An 18,004-nucleotide genomic window follows, 5' to 3' on the forward strand; every position below is an offset into this window, starting at 1 on the left:
AGCCTGTAGGCATTTTCTTAATTAGTAATTGATAGGGGAAGGCCCAGCTCATTGTGGGTGGTTCCATTCATAGGCTGGTGGTCCTGGGTTCTATAAGAAAGCAGGCTGAGCAAGCCATGTGAGCAAGCCAGTAAGCAGCACCCCTCCATGACCTCTGCATCAGCTCCAGGCTCCAGGTCCCTGCCCTGTTTGAGTTCCTGTCCTGACTTCCTTTGATGATGAACTGTGATGTGGAAGCATAGGCTGAATAAACCCTTTCCTCAGCAGGTTGCTCTGCTCATGGTGTTTCATCACAGCCATAGAAACCTAAAGTAAGACACACACTAGTAGTAACATAGCTCCCTTTGTCTTTTTTTGTGTTTTGTGTATTGTTTTTTAGTTCCTTTTGGAATTGGGTTTGAAGCTGGAACTTTGCATACACTAAGCACACTCTCCACCACTGAATCACATCCTTGGACCAGCCTGGGCTCCCTTACATGTGCTTAGAACATTTACATTAATTTACACGTAAGCAAAATCATCCAGCACCAAGTCTGTTTTATGGTGTGCTGAATAGCTAATGGAATCTGTTACACTCCTCTATCCAGAAACACTGGAAACACAGCCCCCAGCACTTCTGTGTTCAACATTTTGACATTGTAATGCAGCACTGCCATGTACAGAGTTCATGCTCAAGAACTGAAGTAACAATTGGGTTACTGCCAGAGTCCAGCTCCAGATGAGGGCACAGTCTGAAGACAGGTGGATGAGAGAGTAGCAATGGGAGGAATCAGACACAGGACACTTCTTAGTTTCATTTTAAGAGAGATGGACAGAGAGGAAACATATCTTTTTTTTAAGATTTATTTATTTATTTATTTATTTATTTATTATGTATACAGTGTTTTGTCTGCATGTATGCCTGCATGCCAGAAGAGGGCGCTAGATCTCATTACAGATGGTTGTGAGCCACCATGTGGTTGCCGGGAATTGAACTCAGGACCTCTGGAAGAGCAGCCAGTGCTCTTAACCTCTGAGCCATCTCTCCAGCCCAGAGGAAACATATCTTTATATGGCTTATCTCACTCTGATGGGAGCCATCCCCGGCAGTGGACATGTCCCAGCAGAGGATGTAAAGAGTCCGTGAGGGAAGGAAGTGAGCCAGGCCATGGTGGTCAGGAGAATCTTGCAGCCTGACTAGCAGCCAGAGTGTTTCTTTATTTATACAGAATTTAGTTAGCAGGGATACATTCATGATGTTCCAATACATAGATCATACCGTTTTTGTTTTTGGACATGCGTTTCACTTCCTTTTGACCATCTTTTAGTCATCATTAATAAACGGTAACAGAAGAGAGTTATCATTTCCAATTATTTTTCCTCAAGTTTTGACATCATTGATAAACAGAGTTATCATTTTTACTCGTTAACACTATAACCCAATATTTAAGAACCTAGAGGTGTATGACAGCCTGTTCTCAGGTTGGTAGCTTTTGTGGGTACAAGGACATTAAACCAAAACAAAATCTTCAAGCCAGCCCAGGCATATTGCCATGCCCCAAGCAGTGTATTATTAACTCTTAATGGTCACAGTGCCCAAGCAAAGTCTCAGGCCAAAGCTACTGCAATGATTATTCAAATTCTGGCATAATACAATGTTTATATTTTATAGAATTTGTTTATATGTCCAATCCTGGCATTCTGTTGTCCCTTGGTCATTTGACACCACAGCAGCTTTGCATGTGCTAACTTTTCTAAGAAAGAGAGGTCCTGACGTTTCATACTTTTATCGTCTTTCCACTCTGTACTTTGCTCATTGGTATAAGTCTCAATGTAGGGCAGAGGTACTTCAGTTAATCTAACTTTGTTACTGTATATGCCACATCATTTGTCTGAGTGTAGAGGGCCTTGTAACGTGAACTGTGGCCAACTCCTCTAGCCAACCGAATCTTGTTGACCTTGTAAGTTTACTTTGTTTTGATTGTCTTGTTCCTGAGAAAGTACAGGGGCAGATGTTTCAAGAATGTCTCATAGCCTCATGACCTCTGGCTTCTTTATGTGTCAGAACATCCAAGGCATAAGGAAGACCTTCAAGTAGATAAAGATATCTCCCTAAAAGCGGGGCTGGGGGTGGGAATAGTATGTTCAGGACGGCCCTGGGGAAGCTTAGAAGCAGCATTCCTCGGCAAAGGCATAAATGATTCATAAGAGATTTCCCATCAATCCAATATCTCCAAATTGTACAAATATTAAAAGTGTCGCAAGTATGTAACAGGTGGAGATGAAAACCAAAGGTGGCATGGCGGCCATCATGGGGCTCAGCTCTGCTGGATCTTTGTCAAGCAGCTGTGCTGGCTTTATGACTTCTGCCATTCCATTCAGATATGGCTGTGCCAGGTTACCTCCCCCACCTCCAATCACAGAGAACCTCAGTGTTCTAAAGTAAATTAATGTGCTGGGCATATTGATAGCTATCCTCTCATGATAGTGGCTGACCAAGACTTGTGTCTGCCTTCTGCTGCCCAGCATCCTGAGAGAGGCTAGGCCGCATAGCTGTAGCCCAGAAAGAGATCCAGGATCAGAGTCTAGTTTCTGGTGAATGCACATGACCTCTGCATCACTGTAAAGTTTAAAAAGGGAAAACGGAATTCTGGTCATCCTAAGTTAGGAGCATATATCTGTCCTAACGTAACAAAGCTTTCTGGAGAAAGCACAGCTGGCCCTCAAGCAAGTCAGAGAACCTTTGCTGGAGAGAGAAGAGAAAGGAGACCTGCTTGGCTCTTACTGTCTTTCGGGTTAAGGTGGAAGAGGCAGCAGTGGTGGACGCGGTGTGGACTCTTGTCTCCTCATTAGCCATGAGGCTGTGTAGGGTCTTTTTTGCCCCTTGCTCAGATGTGATGCAGGAGGGAATGGGGGGATCAGTGAGAACTGCCAGCAAGCTAATATCAAAAGTGGGGTTCCTTTTGTGACTGCCCATGACATCTTCTGGTTTCAGGCCCCTGAGTGAGGCTGTAATGAAATAGTGTTACCTTGCTGCTTCCTAGGACCCCTGGTGCTAACTGCTGTCACTTCTGTGGTCTTCTCTACTATGCTCTAACGTGCGTGTATGTACACAGTACATACATCAGATTAACAAGTCTGATGAAATGGACCTTTGTGGTTTGGTTTTTTAAAATTTACATGTATTAGTGTTTTGCCTGCATTTATATATGTGAACCACATATGTGCCTGGTACCTGAAGAGGTCAGAAGAAGGCATTGACCCCCTGAAACTGGAGTCACAAATGATGTGACCCATTGTTTAAGGGCTTAGGTGCTGGGAACTGAACCCAAGTCTTCTGCAGGAGGAACAAGTGCTCCTAAGCGTGTCTCCAGCCCCCAATGGCTTTTCTGGGCTTTCTTTTTTTCAAAATTAAATTTATCTTTGTTTAATTTCTACTCCCTCCTATTTCCGTCTCCTTTCTGGTTTCCCAATAATGCTCTGCAGCAATCTGGGCACTGCCAACCTCCCTTCCTCCCCTCTCCCCCAAATTATTTATGCCAGTGTTCTTAAATGTTTCTGTTTCCATAGCAACACCTTTCTTTCAAACATTTATTGTAAACAGTAAACGATGTTTGGGGTAGAAACTTGGTTCACCGAATTCTCTGATTTATATAATTATTAGGTGCAGAAAGAATTGGCTTCAAATCTTCAGTTTAAAATGATTACTAACTGGCTTTAATGTGTACATTGAATACGTCGTTGCTAGAAATAGGAGTCTTGTCAAAAGAAATCCAATGTATGAAAGGTATTTCTCCCCAGTTACCATTTGGTATTTCAGGAAATTCAAGGAGCCTCCTTTTTCCAAGAGTTGTTTGGTGCCTTGTAGTTTCTCCACTTCTAATTCACAGGGTTTATGGCATATGCTGGTGAGACCTGTAGGGTTTTGTGGTGATTGAGTGGTGCGAAGTGCTGAGCTGATTTGGACCAGCTTCCTGCTCACGGCTGTTGATGAATGCTCTATTGGTGCCGCTCATAGAGCTTGTCTGAGGGTGTTTGGGAAACCCTCTGTGCAGCTGTTTCCTGCTCCTGCAGTGTCATCTTACTGGGACGCAGGAAGTGAGCCACTGACCACACAATTGCAGCTTACTTTCCAAGCTACTCTCCATTTCCTAGAGGTTTCCTCCCAATTCTTTGGAGCCTTAGACGCCTCTACTTGACACTCTAGAGTCTGGACCGTCATTTGTTCTGGTCTTGAAGCACAGAGAATAAAGGTTTGATGGCTTCAGCTGTGTTCATCTGGAAATACCTCCCAGTGTTCCCTTTGACTTCTCTGTCTGGAGCGGCCAATAATGGAAACAAACAGGACCAGCGTTGGCAAGGGGCTGGGCATCTGTTTAGTGTTATTTTTAAATTCAACTTGTCTAGCCAAGATCACACATGCTGCTTGTGGTAGACAGAAATGATCGGCAGAATTTCAGGCTTCTAATATACGTATATACACCTCTTAACTTCACAGTCAAACACTCATGTAAGTATTGCTGTAACTAGGTTCTAAATCACATGGCCTTTAAAATGGAGAGCTGTCTAGGTGGCCAGACCTATCTAGATCCAGAGCCTCAAAGTCTGGCTTGAGAATCAGGAGCTGAGTGTTGGACATTTGAAGGAGAGGGACCTAGTGCAAGGTTTCTTTGTGCTGCTTTTAAAGTAGAGGAGCTGGATGGCAGGAGGTTTAGAGTAGCATGAGCTGTGCCAACCAATTAAATGCATTAGCTGTGGGCTTTGTATTGTGCCTGAGAACCCAGCCTGCTAATAACTTTCAGAAGCCCTGTGAAACCCTGAGCAGGTAAGCCAACCCATCTTAGAAAATAGTACAGTCATGAATGGCTCTTATCTTTAACTACAGAACTTGTAGTAGTGGTGTAGTCTAGTGAAGGAATGTGTTGCCTGTTGACAAATAAGCATTCACTTTTCATGGTCCAGAGTTCTCTTGTTCCACTGAGAGCAGAGGACAGCCTGGACAGGGAAGGCTCTTCCTACAATGGTACCCTCTACTTCTTGTGGTGTGGACTGCCCAGAGCTTGAGAAAGTCTGTCTGCCATGAATATGCACGCTACAGTAGCCAGCTGGTGCCCCTCCTGCCATCTTCTCTCTGTCCTTATTACTCCTAATTCCCATAACCCTTCTCTCGGCAAGGTGCATCTCTACTTAGTGGTCCAGGACCTTTCCTCCTTGATGCCTCAAGAAGAGGACAAAGCCAGGCACAGCAAAATTGTCAGTCAAACCCTCTAGCTGGTCAACCCCCTTCTCCCAGGCTCCTGAACTGCCACACTTGTCTCCTTGAACCCTGTCATATAGCAAGCTATCCGCAGCCCTGTTTGAAAGAGATCTGTCCATCTTATACCCTGTCTTTGTCTTTTTATCCTAGATGAGATTGGTTGGACTAAAGTTGGACAAATGCAGGAGAAAATGACTGTCAGCCACTTAGCCTGCAGTCTGTTTGAACTGTAGAGTAACAACTTTTTTTTTTTTAAATAGAAAAAGTACACATGGTAGTCTTTCAGGATATAAGGAGAATGTGTTTATTTCTCTATACTGTTCTACTTACATGCCTGTAATGCTGAGGAAAGACTTCTCTTCTATACTGTACCATATTTATACAACTTCTCCTTGCTGCATTATGACCATAGTTAGAAGTTTCAGTTGGGCCTGTACCTGCTTCCTTAATTGTTCATGATCCTGTGTCCCCATCTGGGGTCCATGACCCAGTTAATACAGGGTTCTAGTCTCTACCACAGGTGGGAGGATTTCAGTGGGATGGACACGCCTTGTTTTAGGAGTAAGGGACTTATTTGGCTCTTCTAAACCATGTTGACACAGTTAAGCCACAGAATTTTTGTAGACTTCCTCCTGATGGCTGGGCTATAAGCTGTGAAATGATTTTAACCTGGGTTTTGCTTCCCTGTGTAAAACAGAAGCACTTCTTTTTTGTGGGTGTCTAGCTGCAGGTATTCTGTGGTCATAGCCCTCTAGTGAATGCTGATCAAACAAGGTCATCAGCCCTCGGTGGGAACCTTGGAAGACTTTCTCTCTCCCACCATACTGCTTCTGCAAGGTGGGGACTTCTGTCACTCTCAGAAAGCAGAGTTTGGTTTAGGCCTCAAGGGTACCAGAGTACATCTAACCTCATCCACAGCAAAGCTCCACGGCAGCACCCTGAAGAAACTCTCAGATGCCAGCCAAACCATTATCAGAACCTAAAAAGGCAACCGGTTAAATGTTTCTGAAAGACAGTTCAGAGTTCTTATTTCTATAATTAGAGAGCGAGAGCGCACATGTGTGCGTGTTTGTTTGATGGTATGCAAAGGACATAATCTTACTCCATTCCAGAAATGACGGAATTTTATTGAGTTCAAAATTCTACTGTAGATTAAGCTTCAAAAGGAAGGAGTAAGAAGTATTAAATTAGATTTTTATTTAGATAATACAGAATATTATTGATCGGAAATTATGAAATATGTTGAGCACATGAAATCCTTACCACCAAGTAGTAAAATTGAAGGCTGTTGCTTTAAAAAAAAAAATCAGTGATGAGAGGAAGAAAAATCAGCAAGCTCTAATGAGAAAGTTAGCAAGATTATAAGGAAACACTTTCATTTCTAGTTGGGCAATTAACTGTACATTATCATAATAATGATTAGCTAATAAGGTCTCTGTATTTTATTTTTAAGTAACATTTATTAGCACACTTTTAAAATCAGATTTGTTATAGGGGCATTGTATCATACACAAGAATGACTAAACAAGATTCAGAGTACTTTCATTACTTTAATGTAACATGAATCTTAAAAGATCTTATTAATAAAAACAAACATGGGAGCCAAGTGTTGGGGTAAATTCTGAAAGATTAGAAAGACAGAACCAGCTACAGCTAACCTCACCTCGACAACTTCTCAGCTGATCCTGTTTCCTCAGGCTGGAAGCCTCTGAGTCCTCATCCAAATAGATCTCAGCTCAACTGCTACTAAAAACCTAAAAGCTTAACAGACTCTAGTTCCTGGTTTTCTCATCCTATATACCTTTCTGCTTTTTGCCATCACTTCCTGGGATTAAAGGAAAGGTGTGAGTCACCATGCCTGGCTGTTTCCAGTGTGGCTTTGAACTCACAGAGATCCGGACGGATCTCTGCCTCTAGAATGCTAGGATTAAAGGTGTGTGTGCCACCATGTTCTGGCCTCTATGTCTATCTAGCAGCTGTTCTGTTCTCTGACCCCAGATAAGTTTATTAAGGTGCACAGTATATTGGGAGACACAATATCACCACACTTTAACATTTTACTTTCTGAATGGAAAGTATATATACAGAAGATACTTGATATATACATATTTTATATGTGTCATGCCACACAGCTTGAAAAGTAGGATGCTAGTGGGCACACGCTCTGGCCAATTCTATTGTCTCCCACAATTAACAACTCTCCTGAATTTGTATAATCAGTTCTAAATTTCTTAATAAGTAGTTACACTGTCTATACATAGACCACTAAATAGTGCATTAGTTTTTCCTGCTTCTGAACTCAACTGCCCAGTTTTTTTAAATTTCAAGATACTTCTAATGTATGAAAAGTTGCATGAATATTCTTAGGTGATTTGTTGACTTTATATACCAATGTACTGCATGTCACATAATATGTCTGTATGGTTAGTCTAAACCACACTTTTGTTATCTGTGGCTCCTAGATTCAAGCAAGATAGAAATCTGTCTCAAGTAGTCCACTGGACAGTGAAAACTTTGTCCCTGCAGTCCAGTCTTCTCTCTTCCTTCCTAGAAGAAACCAGAAGCCACTCTGTGCTGCACTGTGCCAGGGGAGGGTTGGTGGCCTGCCAGCCTCAGCATGACTGCTTTCTGTTTTCCTAGGAAAGTCATGCTAACTAGCTTCTGGATTTCTCAGAAAAGAGTGTTTCTGTGTTCTGATGAGGTGGTGCCCTGGCGGGCTGAGGAGGGCTGAGTCTTTCTGTATTGCCATCTGGCTCTGTGTGTCTCCCCGCTCCCACTGTCAGTTGTTGCTGTATCCTCCCAACAGCTGTTGCAACGCAGCCATATACCCATTCACTTATATTTTGTAGAAAAAAAATGAATAGAATCAAAATTCAAAAAACAAAAGTTTTGAATACATGTATGAAAAAAACCCAAACAACTTGAATCAGTCCAACAAAAACTTCCTAGAAAGCAAGCTGTGGCACAAATAATGGGAGGCAGGTTCCTTTTTAATACGGTATGTTTGATTTATTGCCCCAATTCCAAACCAGATACTGTTGGGAAAACAAACACACACTACAAACAAACATCCTTCTGAATATGGGTCCAGAAGTCCTCCACAGAGTGCTGACAAACAACTCACTAATATGTAAGAATAATCATTCACTACCAGCAAATAATATTATTCTAAGAGAATAAACGAATACATGAGGTCATATCAGTAATATAGTAGAAGAAATACAGTCTACTTCCATAGTAATCATTCTCAACAAGCCAAGAACAGAAGGGAATGTTCCAACCTAATAAAGACGACCTGTGAAACCCCAAGGTTGACATCATGCAGAATGCTGAAAGGATGAAACTGTCCCATGCATCAAGAGCAAGACAGGGTTCTTGTCACCTCTCTTCAGCATCCTATTCATTCTGATTCAGACAATAAAGTAGGGGGACCATCAAATGGCACTCATGGGAAAAGAAACAAGCATCTCCACTTGCAAGTGTTCCCTGTTCTATAGACTAGATACCCACCCTAAATATAATATATAAAGTAAAGGCTACTAGAAGTAAGAAGTTTAATAGGTACTGAATGCAAGGCAAAAATAAATGATAGTTGCCGGGTGGTGGTGGCGCACGCCTTTAATCCTAGCACTCGGGAGGCAGAGGCAGGCGGATCTTTGTGCGTTCGAGGCCAGCCTGGGCTACCAAGTGAGTTCCAGGAAAGGCGCAAAGCTACACAGAGAAACCCTGTCTCGAAAAACCAAAAAAAAAAAAAAAAAAAAAAAAAAAAAAAAAAAATAGTTTTGTTCAGTAACAGTGAAAAATCTTTGAAAAGAGAAACAGTTTCAGCCAGATGTAGTGGCACATGCCTGTAACTCAGCACTCAGGTAGGGGAAGCATGAGTTCAAACGCAGGCTGGATTAATAGAGGCCCTGCATCAAAAGCTGGGGTAGGGGAGGAGGAGAAATTCCATTTATAATAGCATCGAAGGGAACAAAATTTTTAAATATAAATTTAACAAAGGCAATAAGACTTATAGAAAACCAAAAATCATGATCAAGAGGAACTAAAGAACTAAATAAATAGGAAGCCATCTCAGAGATGTTCATGAATTAGAAGACACAAATTAAGACCACAGACCTTTAAGTTAATCTGTGGATTTAATACAAACTTCATCAGAATTTTAACTGCCCTCTTTTTAAAAATAGAAATTGATAATCTTAAAATTCACAGACGTATAAGGATTCAGAACAGTCTGATCCAAAATAATTCTTAAAGTAAAGTTGAATAAAGCACACTTTGCAATATCAAATTTTTTTTTTTAAATTCTATTTACTTGTGTGGGGCACACATGTGAGGGTCAGAGGACAACTTAAATGTCTTGGTTCTCCCAATCCACTATGTGGGTCCTAAAGATTGAACTCAAGTTGTCAGGCTGGGCCCAAGGTGCCTTCACCTGCTGAGCCATTTTGCTTGCCCTCCATTTTCAAAGGCTTTCTACAAAGCAAGGGTAGTTGGAACACATCCATAAGGATAAATACATAGATAATTGCAAAAGAACTTAGATTGCAGAAACTGATTCTTAAGTTTGTTTGACAGTTGATTTTGACAGCCTAATAGGGGAAGCTTATTCTTTGTAACAAATGATGCTGGGACCACTTGATGTCTATGTGCAAGAATGAAATTCAACCTGTACATTATACCATACAAAATTAATTCAAGAATGCATTCCAGAGCTAGTTATATCATGCAACTGAATGTAAATGTAATGGAGCTAAGCTATAAGCTATTGGAAGAAAACATTTTTGTATGTATCCATTATACTTATTTTTTAAGATAGAAATTCAGATGTACAATTAACAGAAGGACAAATTTACAACTTAGAATACATAATTTTTTAATTACAATTTTAAAATGTATGCTCCAATTGATAACCATCAAGAAAATAACATGACCAACACAGTGAGATAAAATAGTTACAAGTCATGTGTTTCATGGCTGGTCATGGCCAAATGTTAATGAAAGGGAAGTCTGATGCTCTTAGAGATACAGTGTCACAGTAGGAAAGAAATTGCTGTCTGTCAGCACACTGTATGTTACTCTGTTTTATGTGTTTATGGGCTGCTATCTGACAATCTGTGTTAAGGACAGAATGTCAGTTCTTGTTCCATGTTGATTTTTTGTTAATTTGGGAAAGGAGATGATCCCAAGATAGAAAACACACACACACACACACACACACACACACACACACCCCTCTCCCTTTTGGCTGACCCATGTTCATCAGTACTCTTGCGATAGTGTGTAGGCCAAACTATAGTTGAACAAGAGTACCTTCCTAGCTTGCAACATATAGACCCAAAACTTTGGAAGACCTGAGAGAAAAGTTGGAAAACATAAGCCTTTCTACACTTGGTTAAGGAGTTGCTCTCTTTGCTTCAGTCTGGACAACCTTCCCATACCATAGTCTCTGATTTCCAGTTCTAGGCTGCCCTTTGCCCTTCACTTTTTCCTATCTGCCAGTTCTGGCAGTCTTCTGTTCCCCTAAAGAGTTCTTAGTGGAAGTTATTCGTTTGTTTTTCAGTGTTCATTAGAATATTTTTTAAAATTTCATACATTGGTACTGTATTTACATTATTTCCACCCTTCCTTCTCTCCTTCCCAACTCTTTCTGTTCCTCCTCCACACCTTCTCTAATTCATGACCTCTTTGATGATCATTGAGATACATATACTACATATGTATATATAAATACAACCTGCAGAGTTCATTTAGTGTTGCTCGTATGTATATGTGTTTAGGACTGACCATTTGGGATTGGATAGTGTTTCAAAGGATTCATCCATGGAGAAAACGGATTCTCCCTCTTGGCACTCATTAACTGATACAGCTCTTCTTCCAGGGGTGGGGTTTTCCCATCTATGTTGACATGCCGACTGATAGAGTCATGGTGCTGGTTTTGTTTAGGCAGCCATACTGTTGAGATTTCATCAGTGGAATGTCCCTATCATACATGTATAGAAGACAGTATCTCCAGCAGGTGTCCTGGACCTCTGCTTCTCATTTTCCCACCCACTCTTCTGTATTCCTTGAGCCTTCCTTCATTGTAGAGGTGGTGTTGTCTAGATGTGTCCATTAGGGTTGGGCACTCCGTGGTCAGTTGTTCTCTACATTTTGACCCTTGTGGATTTACCTCTCTCTAGCTTATAAATTTTAACATTGTTTGGGGAGCATTAGTTGGGAGGAGCAAGACTAGCTCCTCCCTGTGTGTACTAACATAATTTATCATCTTTAAAGGACCTACGGCCTCTAATTCATTTCTTAAACTAGTGAAAATTATCTTTGGTTTATAAATTTTTCCAAATAATAAATTAGATTCAGAGAACTGAATTGAAGAAAAGGTAGGGATAAAATTTCTATAATATACACTTGATGCAAATGTAAAGCACAGTTCTGGCTGTTTTTCAATTGCTTACAATTTGAGGTTTATACACAGACATTGAATTCGAATTGTAAAACATAATTTCAGGAAATGTGGCCTGGAAGGGTTACACGGGGAAAGCATCTTGTGGAAGAAAGTTGGATTTGAGTTAAGAAACTAGAGGACAGGGCAGACTGCAAAGGAACTACGGTCCTTCACAGCCTGACTCAAGGGAAGTCTAGATGGGGAACCCTGTTAGTTACTTATTTGGGTTGAAACATCAGATTTAATACCGAGAGAGAGAGGGGAAACAGCCCACAAGTATAGTATATCCTACTATACTGAAGGATATGGGCACTGCAGAGTAAGTACATGTCGTGTCCTCTGTCTGCAAAGTGCTGCTAATCTTGTCAGGGAAATAGGACCAGTGCCAACGAGATTATTAGAGAGCCCTGAGGAAAAGAATACTGTGATGCTTTAGAAGCTAGGAGGATACACAGTGAGATTAGTTGCAGAAGTAACAGTTAAACTTATAATAAGATTTTGCTTTTAAGGAACACCAAAGGGAACATTAAAATGGATCTGAGCCATTGAGTATGTATTTCATATTGTTCCCTTGAGAGGAGGCAGTTTGCTATGGGTGTTAGTTTCACGGACTAGATGCAAACTCAGATTCAAAGAATGAATTTGGGCAAGTTATTGAAGCTATTTTTTTTTTTTTTCTATTTCAGTGTCCTCTATTAAACGAGAATAGCAGAAGTCACTAATTCATAAGATCTCTTCATACAGCCTTACCACTAAGTTTGTTCATGTCTTGGAACTTGAGGAGAGGACAGGATTCACAGTTAACAGAGAGGCAGGATGGTGTTATATGGAGGAAAGATCAGACTATGTTCCCAGGCTGGCTTCCTCACCCGATTGTAGCATCATTCTGCTGAAACTTGTCTCATTGAATTGTAGCACCTGCCTCCATGTGTAACACAGAATGACACGCAGATATTTGTTGAGTGACGAAATTTATTTTACTCCTTTACTGTATTTACATATGAATTTACCTAATAATTTTCATGTTTGACTTTTAAACACCTAATGATTATCCTAAAAGCTACAAGTATCTTTGAATTATTTCTGACAGTTTTCTTTTTACTTTTGCAGGCCAGTTGGAATGCCAAAAATGGAAAAAGTCTACTTACATAATCCTAGTTCTGAAGAAACTATTACTTTAGTATCAATATCTGCTACAACATCACATTTCCATGCATCATTTTTTCAAAATAGGGTAAGCTTTTCCACTAAAAATTATCTCTTGTTTGAAATAGAAGCTCTGCAACTTTATTTTGCTATAGTAAAAATCTGTTTCTAGTGTTTCCCTACTTTCTTAGATGTCAGTTTGTCCCATTTCATAATAATTATAATCTCTATCCTTAAATGTACATTGTTTTTCCTCAGCAAGTAACAGTAACTGCACTCTGAAGAACCCTAAGCACTCTGAAAAATCAGCCTTCTCAGAGCCATTTCTTAACAGGTCCTCAGCACCGTGTGAAGGTTCTGCTGCTGTGCAGTAAGTTAGCTGAAGCTTGGTGGCTTAAGCTAGTGCTCACTTAGGAACAGTTTGTAAGTGCAGTGAGGTGATGCTCAGTGTGTTGTAAGAATGAAGATGGCCTGGGCTCAACCCTTCCTTGCCTGGAGGTTCTGAGAGGAAGTGCACCTCTGTCCTCCAGTGGATTAAGTCATTTTTGGTTGCAGAATGGAAACCCCCATTTCCTTGCTGACCAGGCCCTCCCTGAGCTTAATGCTCCCATGGGCATCTGCTCCTAGTGGAGTAAACTCATGACATTGGATCAGGACTCCCAGGATGGTCACCTGACCTGAGTTACACCTGCAAAGTCCCTTTTACAATAGACAGCCACAGTCGTCATAATTATCATAGTCACAGTCATGATTGAATTCTGTGTACCACCTGTATCTTCCAAGTTTTTACTCATAATGCCCGTAGTAAAATGTGAAGTTGTTATTCAAAGAAAGGCCTTTCTGATCAAAACCACAGAAAATGGAACCAAAGTAAGTTTTTTTTTTTTTTAAATTACGAGATACATTAAGTTTTAATGTGTAGGCTTCCAAAATAATGAATAGGAAATTTATGAAAATGAAGAGAAAATGAATGAATGGATTCTGATATCATCTTCCCAGGGTTTTCTTGACTGTTGAAGACTGTGACAGAAAATGAACAACATGTTTTCTAACACATAAGATTGTTGTCTTTTTTTTTTTTTCATTGTTGCTGCCTTTTAAGCCATAGGTGTCGGAATCAGCAACTGTACCTCTGCTGCCAGCGGTTAGGTCACAAGAGCCGAGCCTGAGGGAGCTCTTTTCCCTCAGGTGCCAACTCTTTCAAAGCTGTGAAGGAAACTTAACTAAATCTCTGTCCCTTTAAAGAACTCAAGATTCAAAGGTTAAGGTGGAATTCTGCTCTTCAGAGAGGCTGAATAGCAAGTAGCTCACCTCCGCTCCTTGCTTGAGTCCTCTCAAAAGAACTTGTGCTTCTCCTCGCCCCTACCTAAAAACCCTTCTCCACCTGGCTCCTCCCTGCCACTTCCTGTCATCTAGTTGCTGACTCAGCCTCCTGACCACAGGTGAACTTTATTTAATCAAATACATCTTTCCATCATTACACAAATGTTCCAGAGCATAAACAAAAGTAACACACCTTAAAACAGAATTCTACATTTCCCCCCTTTTTGTCTAAACAAAAAAATGAAAGGTTTTAACTTTAACATAATAAGACTCTACACAGTAAGAACAATTATCAAGTAAAGATTACATTCACAATGTAATGTGTTTCATTGTCATGAAAAACCCTATGTTAACAAAACATTTTGAATGCCATATTATGTAGGTCTTTGAAAGGTTTGGAGACCATCTATCTATCCAAAATATATAATATATAAATAATCTGGAAAGCGTACCTATGTACAGTTTTGATTATTGTAAATGACTAACCACTAATCTGTGTTTCTTGATTGTCCTATATAGTTTATAATAGCTTTCAAAAACTAGAACTTCACCTTACATTTCCAAATGAACTGCATAGGTACAATACCTCAAACAAAAATAGAAACATACATACAATATGTTGTAACAAAAATAACCTTAAATTTTTATCTATATAAAAAATCCTCCAAACAAGAAGAGAAACATACATACAGTGTGTTGGAACAAAAAATTGCCTTAATTCTGTATCAATATACAGAAGTCCTTTAAACAAGAGTAGAAATATATATACAGTGTAACCAAATTAACCTCAAATTTCTATCATATTCCAAAATCCATGCCAATGAAAAAATATCTGAAATCAATAGTTATCTTTTTGTCCTACAATTTTATATTCCTATATTCCCCTAAATTATAACAAACATCTATAACCCACCAAATAACCAAAAACCTATCATACTCTTTCTTGGAAATGTGGACATCATTTTCTCCAAACTGATTCCTGCTGTTTGTGGATGAAGTATCTTTAGGGTCCCAAACATTGAGATAATGGCCAAGTCCTGGAAAGACCAGCTATAACCTTTGTTGATAAATATCACCTGTCAAGATTCAGGAGGTCTCACACGATCAAACCTGATCCATATTAACTCTGAAGGAATCCACAGCCTCTCATTTCCTGTGGGGACAAAACTCCAAAGCATTTTGATTTCCATTTGACATATTTTTGACTTCTTTTTTAAAGTTAAGGCATTCCTAAAGTATCTAGATTAGTTCAGTTTTGCAGTCCTGTTCACAATCCCATGTCTGTCAGCAGCTGTTGTTTGCATCTCAGTAATCAAAAAATTCAAAACACATTAACATACAGGATCCAGACTCCTTGTGTATTTCCCATCTTTACATGGCTTTTTTCTTTTTTATTATTTTACTTCTCTCTTTAAAGACTTCATTATTGTTAAACTATTTCTTTCTATGACTGTCCATACCCTTTTTCTTTCTTAAGCCCATGCACCTTGTAAAACATACTGGAAGCTGTTTGGAGGATTTTTTTTCCATCTGGACCTCTTTTACTGAGTATCTTTTAGCCTTTTTTGACTGCATGAACAAACTTTAAACTACTAAGCAGCATGGACCTCTGCCTGGGGCTTTGGCAGCTGGCTCTGCCCATTTCTTGGTACATAAAAGTCAAGCCTAAAGTTTGTAGCCAGTTGGAGGTTTATCTGACCAGGAACTGCATTCAACATTCCTAGAGTTCTGGAATACTGATGCTTGCACTATGGCAGGCCTTTTTTTACTTAGCTTTTTGTTCCTACTTAAGGTACTAGCTGCTTAAGAGCTTGCCAGCAGGCAGAAACTCTTAAAGGAGCCGTATCCTTTTATGTATGTATGTATGTATGTATGTATGTATGTATGTATGTATGTATTTTTAAAGCTTTCTCAGGCACTATGGAAATTTGAGCTCCACATTGGGCACCAAAGTCTTGTTTGTTTTTACTCATTTTTGGGGCCTGACACCCAGCTCCCAAATAAGTCATACATGGAGACTTATTCTTACTTATAAATTCCCGGCCTTAGCTTGCCTTATTTCTAGCCAGATTTTCTTAACTTAAATTATCCTTTTTACCTTTATGCCACTGGACTTTTCCTGTTCTCTTACTTCTATAAATCTTATTCTTACTCTGTGGTTTGTTGTGTAGCTGGGTGGCTGGCCCCTAGAGTCCTCCTCCTTCTCTGGCTCCTTTTTCCTCCCAGATTTCTTCTTCTTTGTATTCTCTCTGTCTGCCAGCTCTGACTATCCTTTCTTTTGCATTGATATTGGCCATTCAGTTCTTTATTAGACCATTAGATATTTTAGACAGTCACAGTAACACAGCTTTACAGAGTTAAACAAATGCAACATAAGCAAAAGTAACACACCTTAAAATAATATTCCCCCAGCCTAAGATATACATAAACTACTGGTTAACTTCTTATTAGTTATTCAGCTTTTTACATTTCTCCTTTCTAAAATCCCGTTTCACTGTATGTTTTTGCTAGAAGCTTCTAGGGTTAAAAAAATGACTATGATTTAGGTTTTTTCTACTCCCATCTTTGAAAGTATTTTCAAAATAAAGGGTTTGAATGTCAACATATTGCTTTTCATAATAAAAGCTTAATTTCTTGTTGATACTCATTGAAAATATCCCTTTTCTTAAAGTGTTTCTTAGATTTCCCTTGCGTTATTCTTTGTTTTTACCTAAAAGATATTTCACATTTTTTATTAATATATCAGTGGTCTCAAGACAAATAACAAAATTCTAATACTGAAGGAGATTCATGTATATAAAGTAAGAGGTAGGTCTCAAAGGGGTTTGCCTTGGTTATGAGTAACTTACAAAAGCCTTCTGTGAGTCTGCCCAGTGATTTGCCTCAGACTTGGCCATAGTGAGTAGTATACACATTATAACACCTGTGTTCTCTCTCTCTCTCTCTCTCTCTCTCTCTCTCTCTCTCTCTCTCTCTCTCTGTGTGTGTGTGTGTGTGTGTGTATGTGTGTGTGTTCATGTGTTTGTACTAGTAATGTGCAGGCATGCTAGGTTGGAAGGCAAGGAAAAATGGGAACAGCCCTAAACCAGTGGCTTGATGGTGAATAATTAATAATTTTTTGACCCATTTCACTAATTCAAGCTATTCTTTGCTGTTTCTAAGTGTTTCAAGCTCACCTGGGCTGAGGGCACAGCTTTCATTCTTTCACTTCATGCGATGGAGTCTAGACCAGGAGTTACAGCTATTGCTGGACTAGGTAAACAGGCCAGGGGCTGGGGTGTTAGGAGCATACAGTCCATCCAGTGTGAGCAGCTCCAGCATGGCTTAACTTGGCCGTCTTGTGGGAGTTCGAAGCCTTGTGCAGCTGATTTTTCAAGGCAAGTCAGAAATAAGAATCCTTATGTTTCTCCAATTTTCCCACATTGGAAATGAGTTGAATTTAGAAAGACAGACAACATGGCATAAGCTTTTAACCGCCAGTGGGACACTTCTGACCTAGACTCCCTCCCAGAGGACTTTTCTGCTGATGAACTTTATGTAAAGAGAACAGGTTTTCTGGAAATTCCTTGACAAGATAAATGGTGTACGAAGTCAGAATCAGTTCCAGGAAATGGTACTAAGCAGTGGCTGTAATGACACCTGTCACAGTCTAGCCGTGGATGCCTTAGGTTCAGCTTTAAGAAGGTAGCCACGGGTTGGGGATTTAGCTCAGTGGTAGAGTGCTTGCCTAGCAAGTACAAGGCCCTGGGTTCGGTTCTCAGCTCCGAATTAAAAAAAAAAAAAAAAAAAAAAAAAAAGAAGGTGGCCACAAAGCCGGGCGTGGTGGCGCACGCCTTCAATCCCAGCACTTGGGA

General features: G+C 40.0%; 1 protein-coding gene across 2 annotated transcripts in view; it reads left to right on the forward strand.

Moving 5' to 3' along the window:
- Positions 1–18,004, forward strand: part of Tmem131 (transmembrane protein 131) — a 161,858-nt gene that overhangs the window by 76,981 nt on the left and 66,873 nt on the right. For both annotated transcript variants that reach the window (XM_076557484.1, XM_042266420.2), the window contains exon 5: positions 12,792–12,915. In XM_076557484.1, the coding sequence (XP_076413599.1) occupies positions 12,792–12,915 (124 nt within the window). The remainder of the gene's footprint in view (positions 1–12,791; positions 12,916–18,004) is intronic.

This window comes from Peromyscus maniculatus, chromosome 21 (genome assembly GCF_049852395.1).
Source record: "Peromyscus maniculatus bairdii isolate BWxNUB_F1_BW_parent chromosome 21, HU_Pman_BW_mat_3.1, whole genome shotgun sequence".
NCBI classification, from domain to species: domain Eukaryota; kingdom Metazoa; phylum Chordata; class Mammalia; order Rodentia; family Cricetidae; genus Peromyscus; species Peromyscus maniculatus.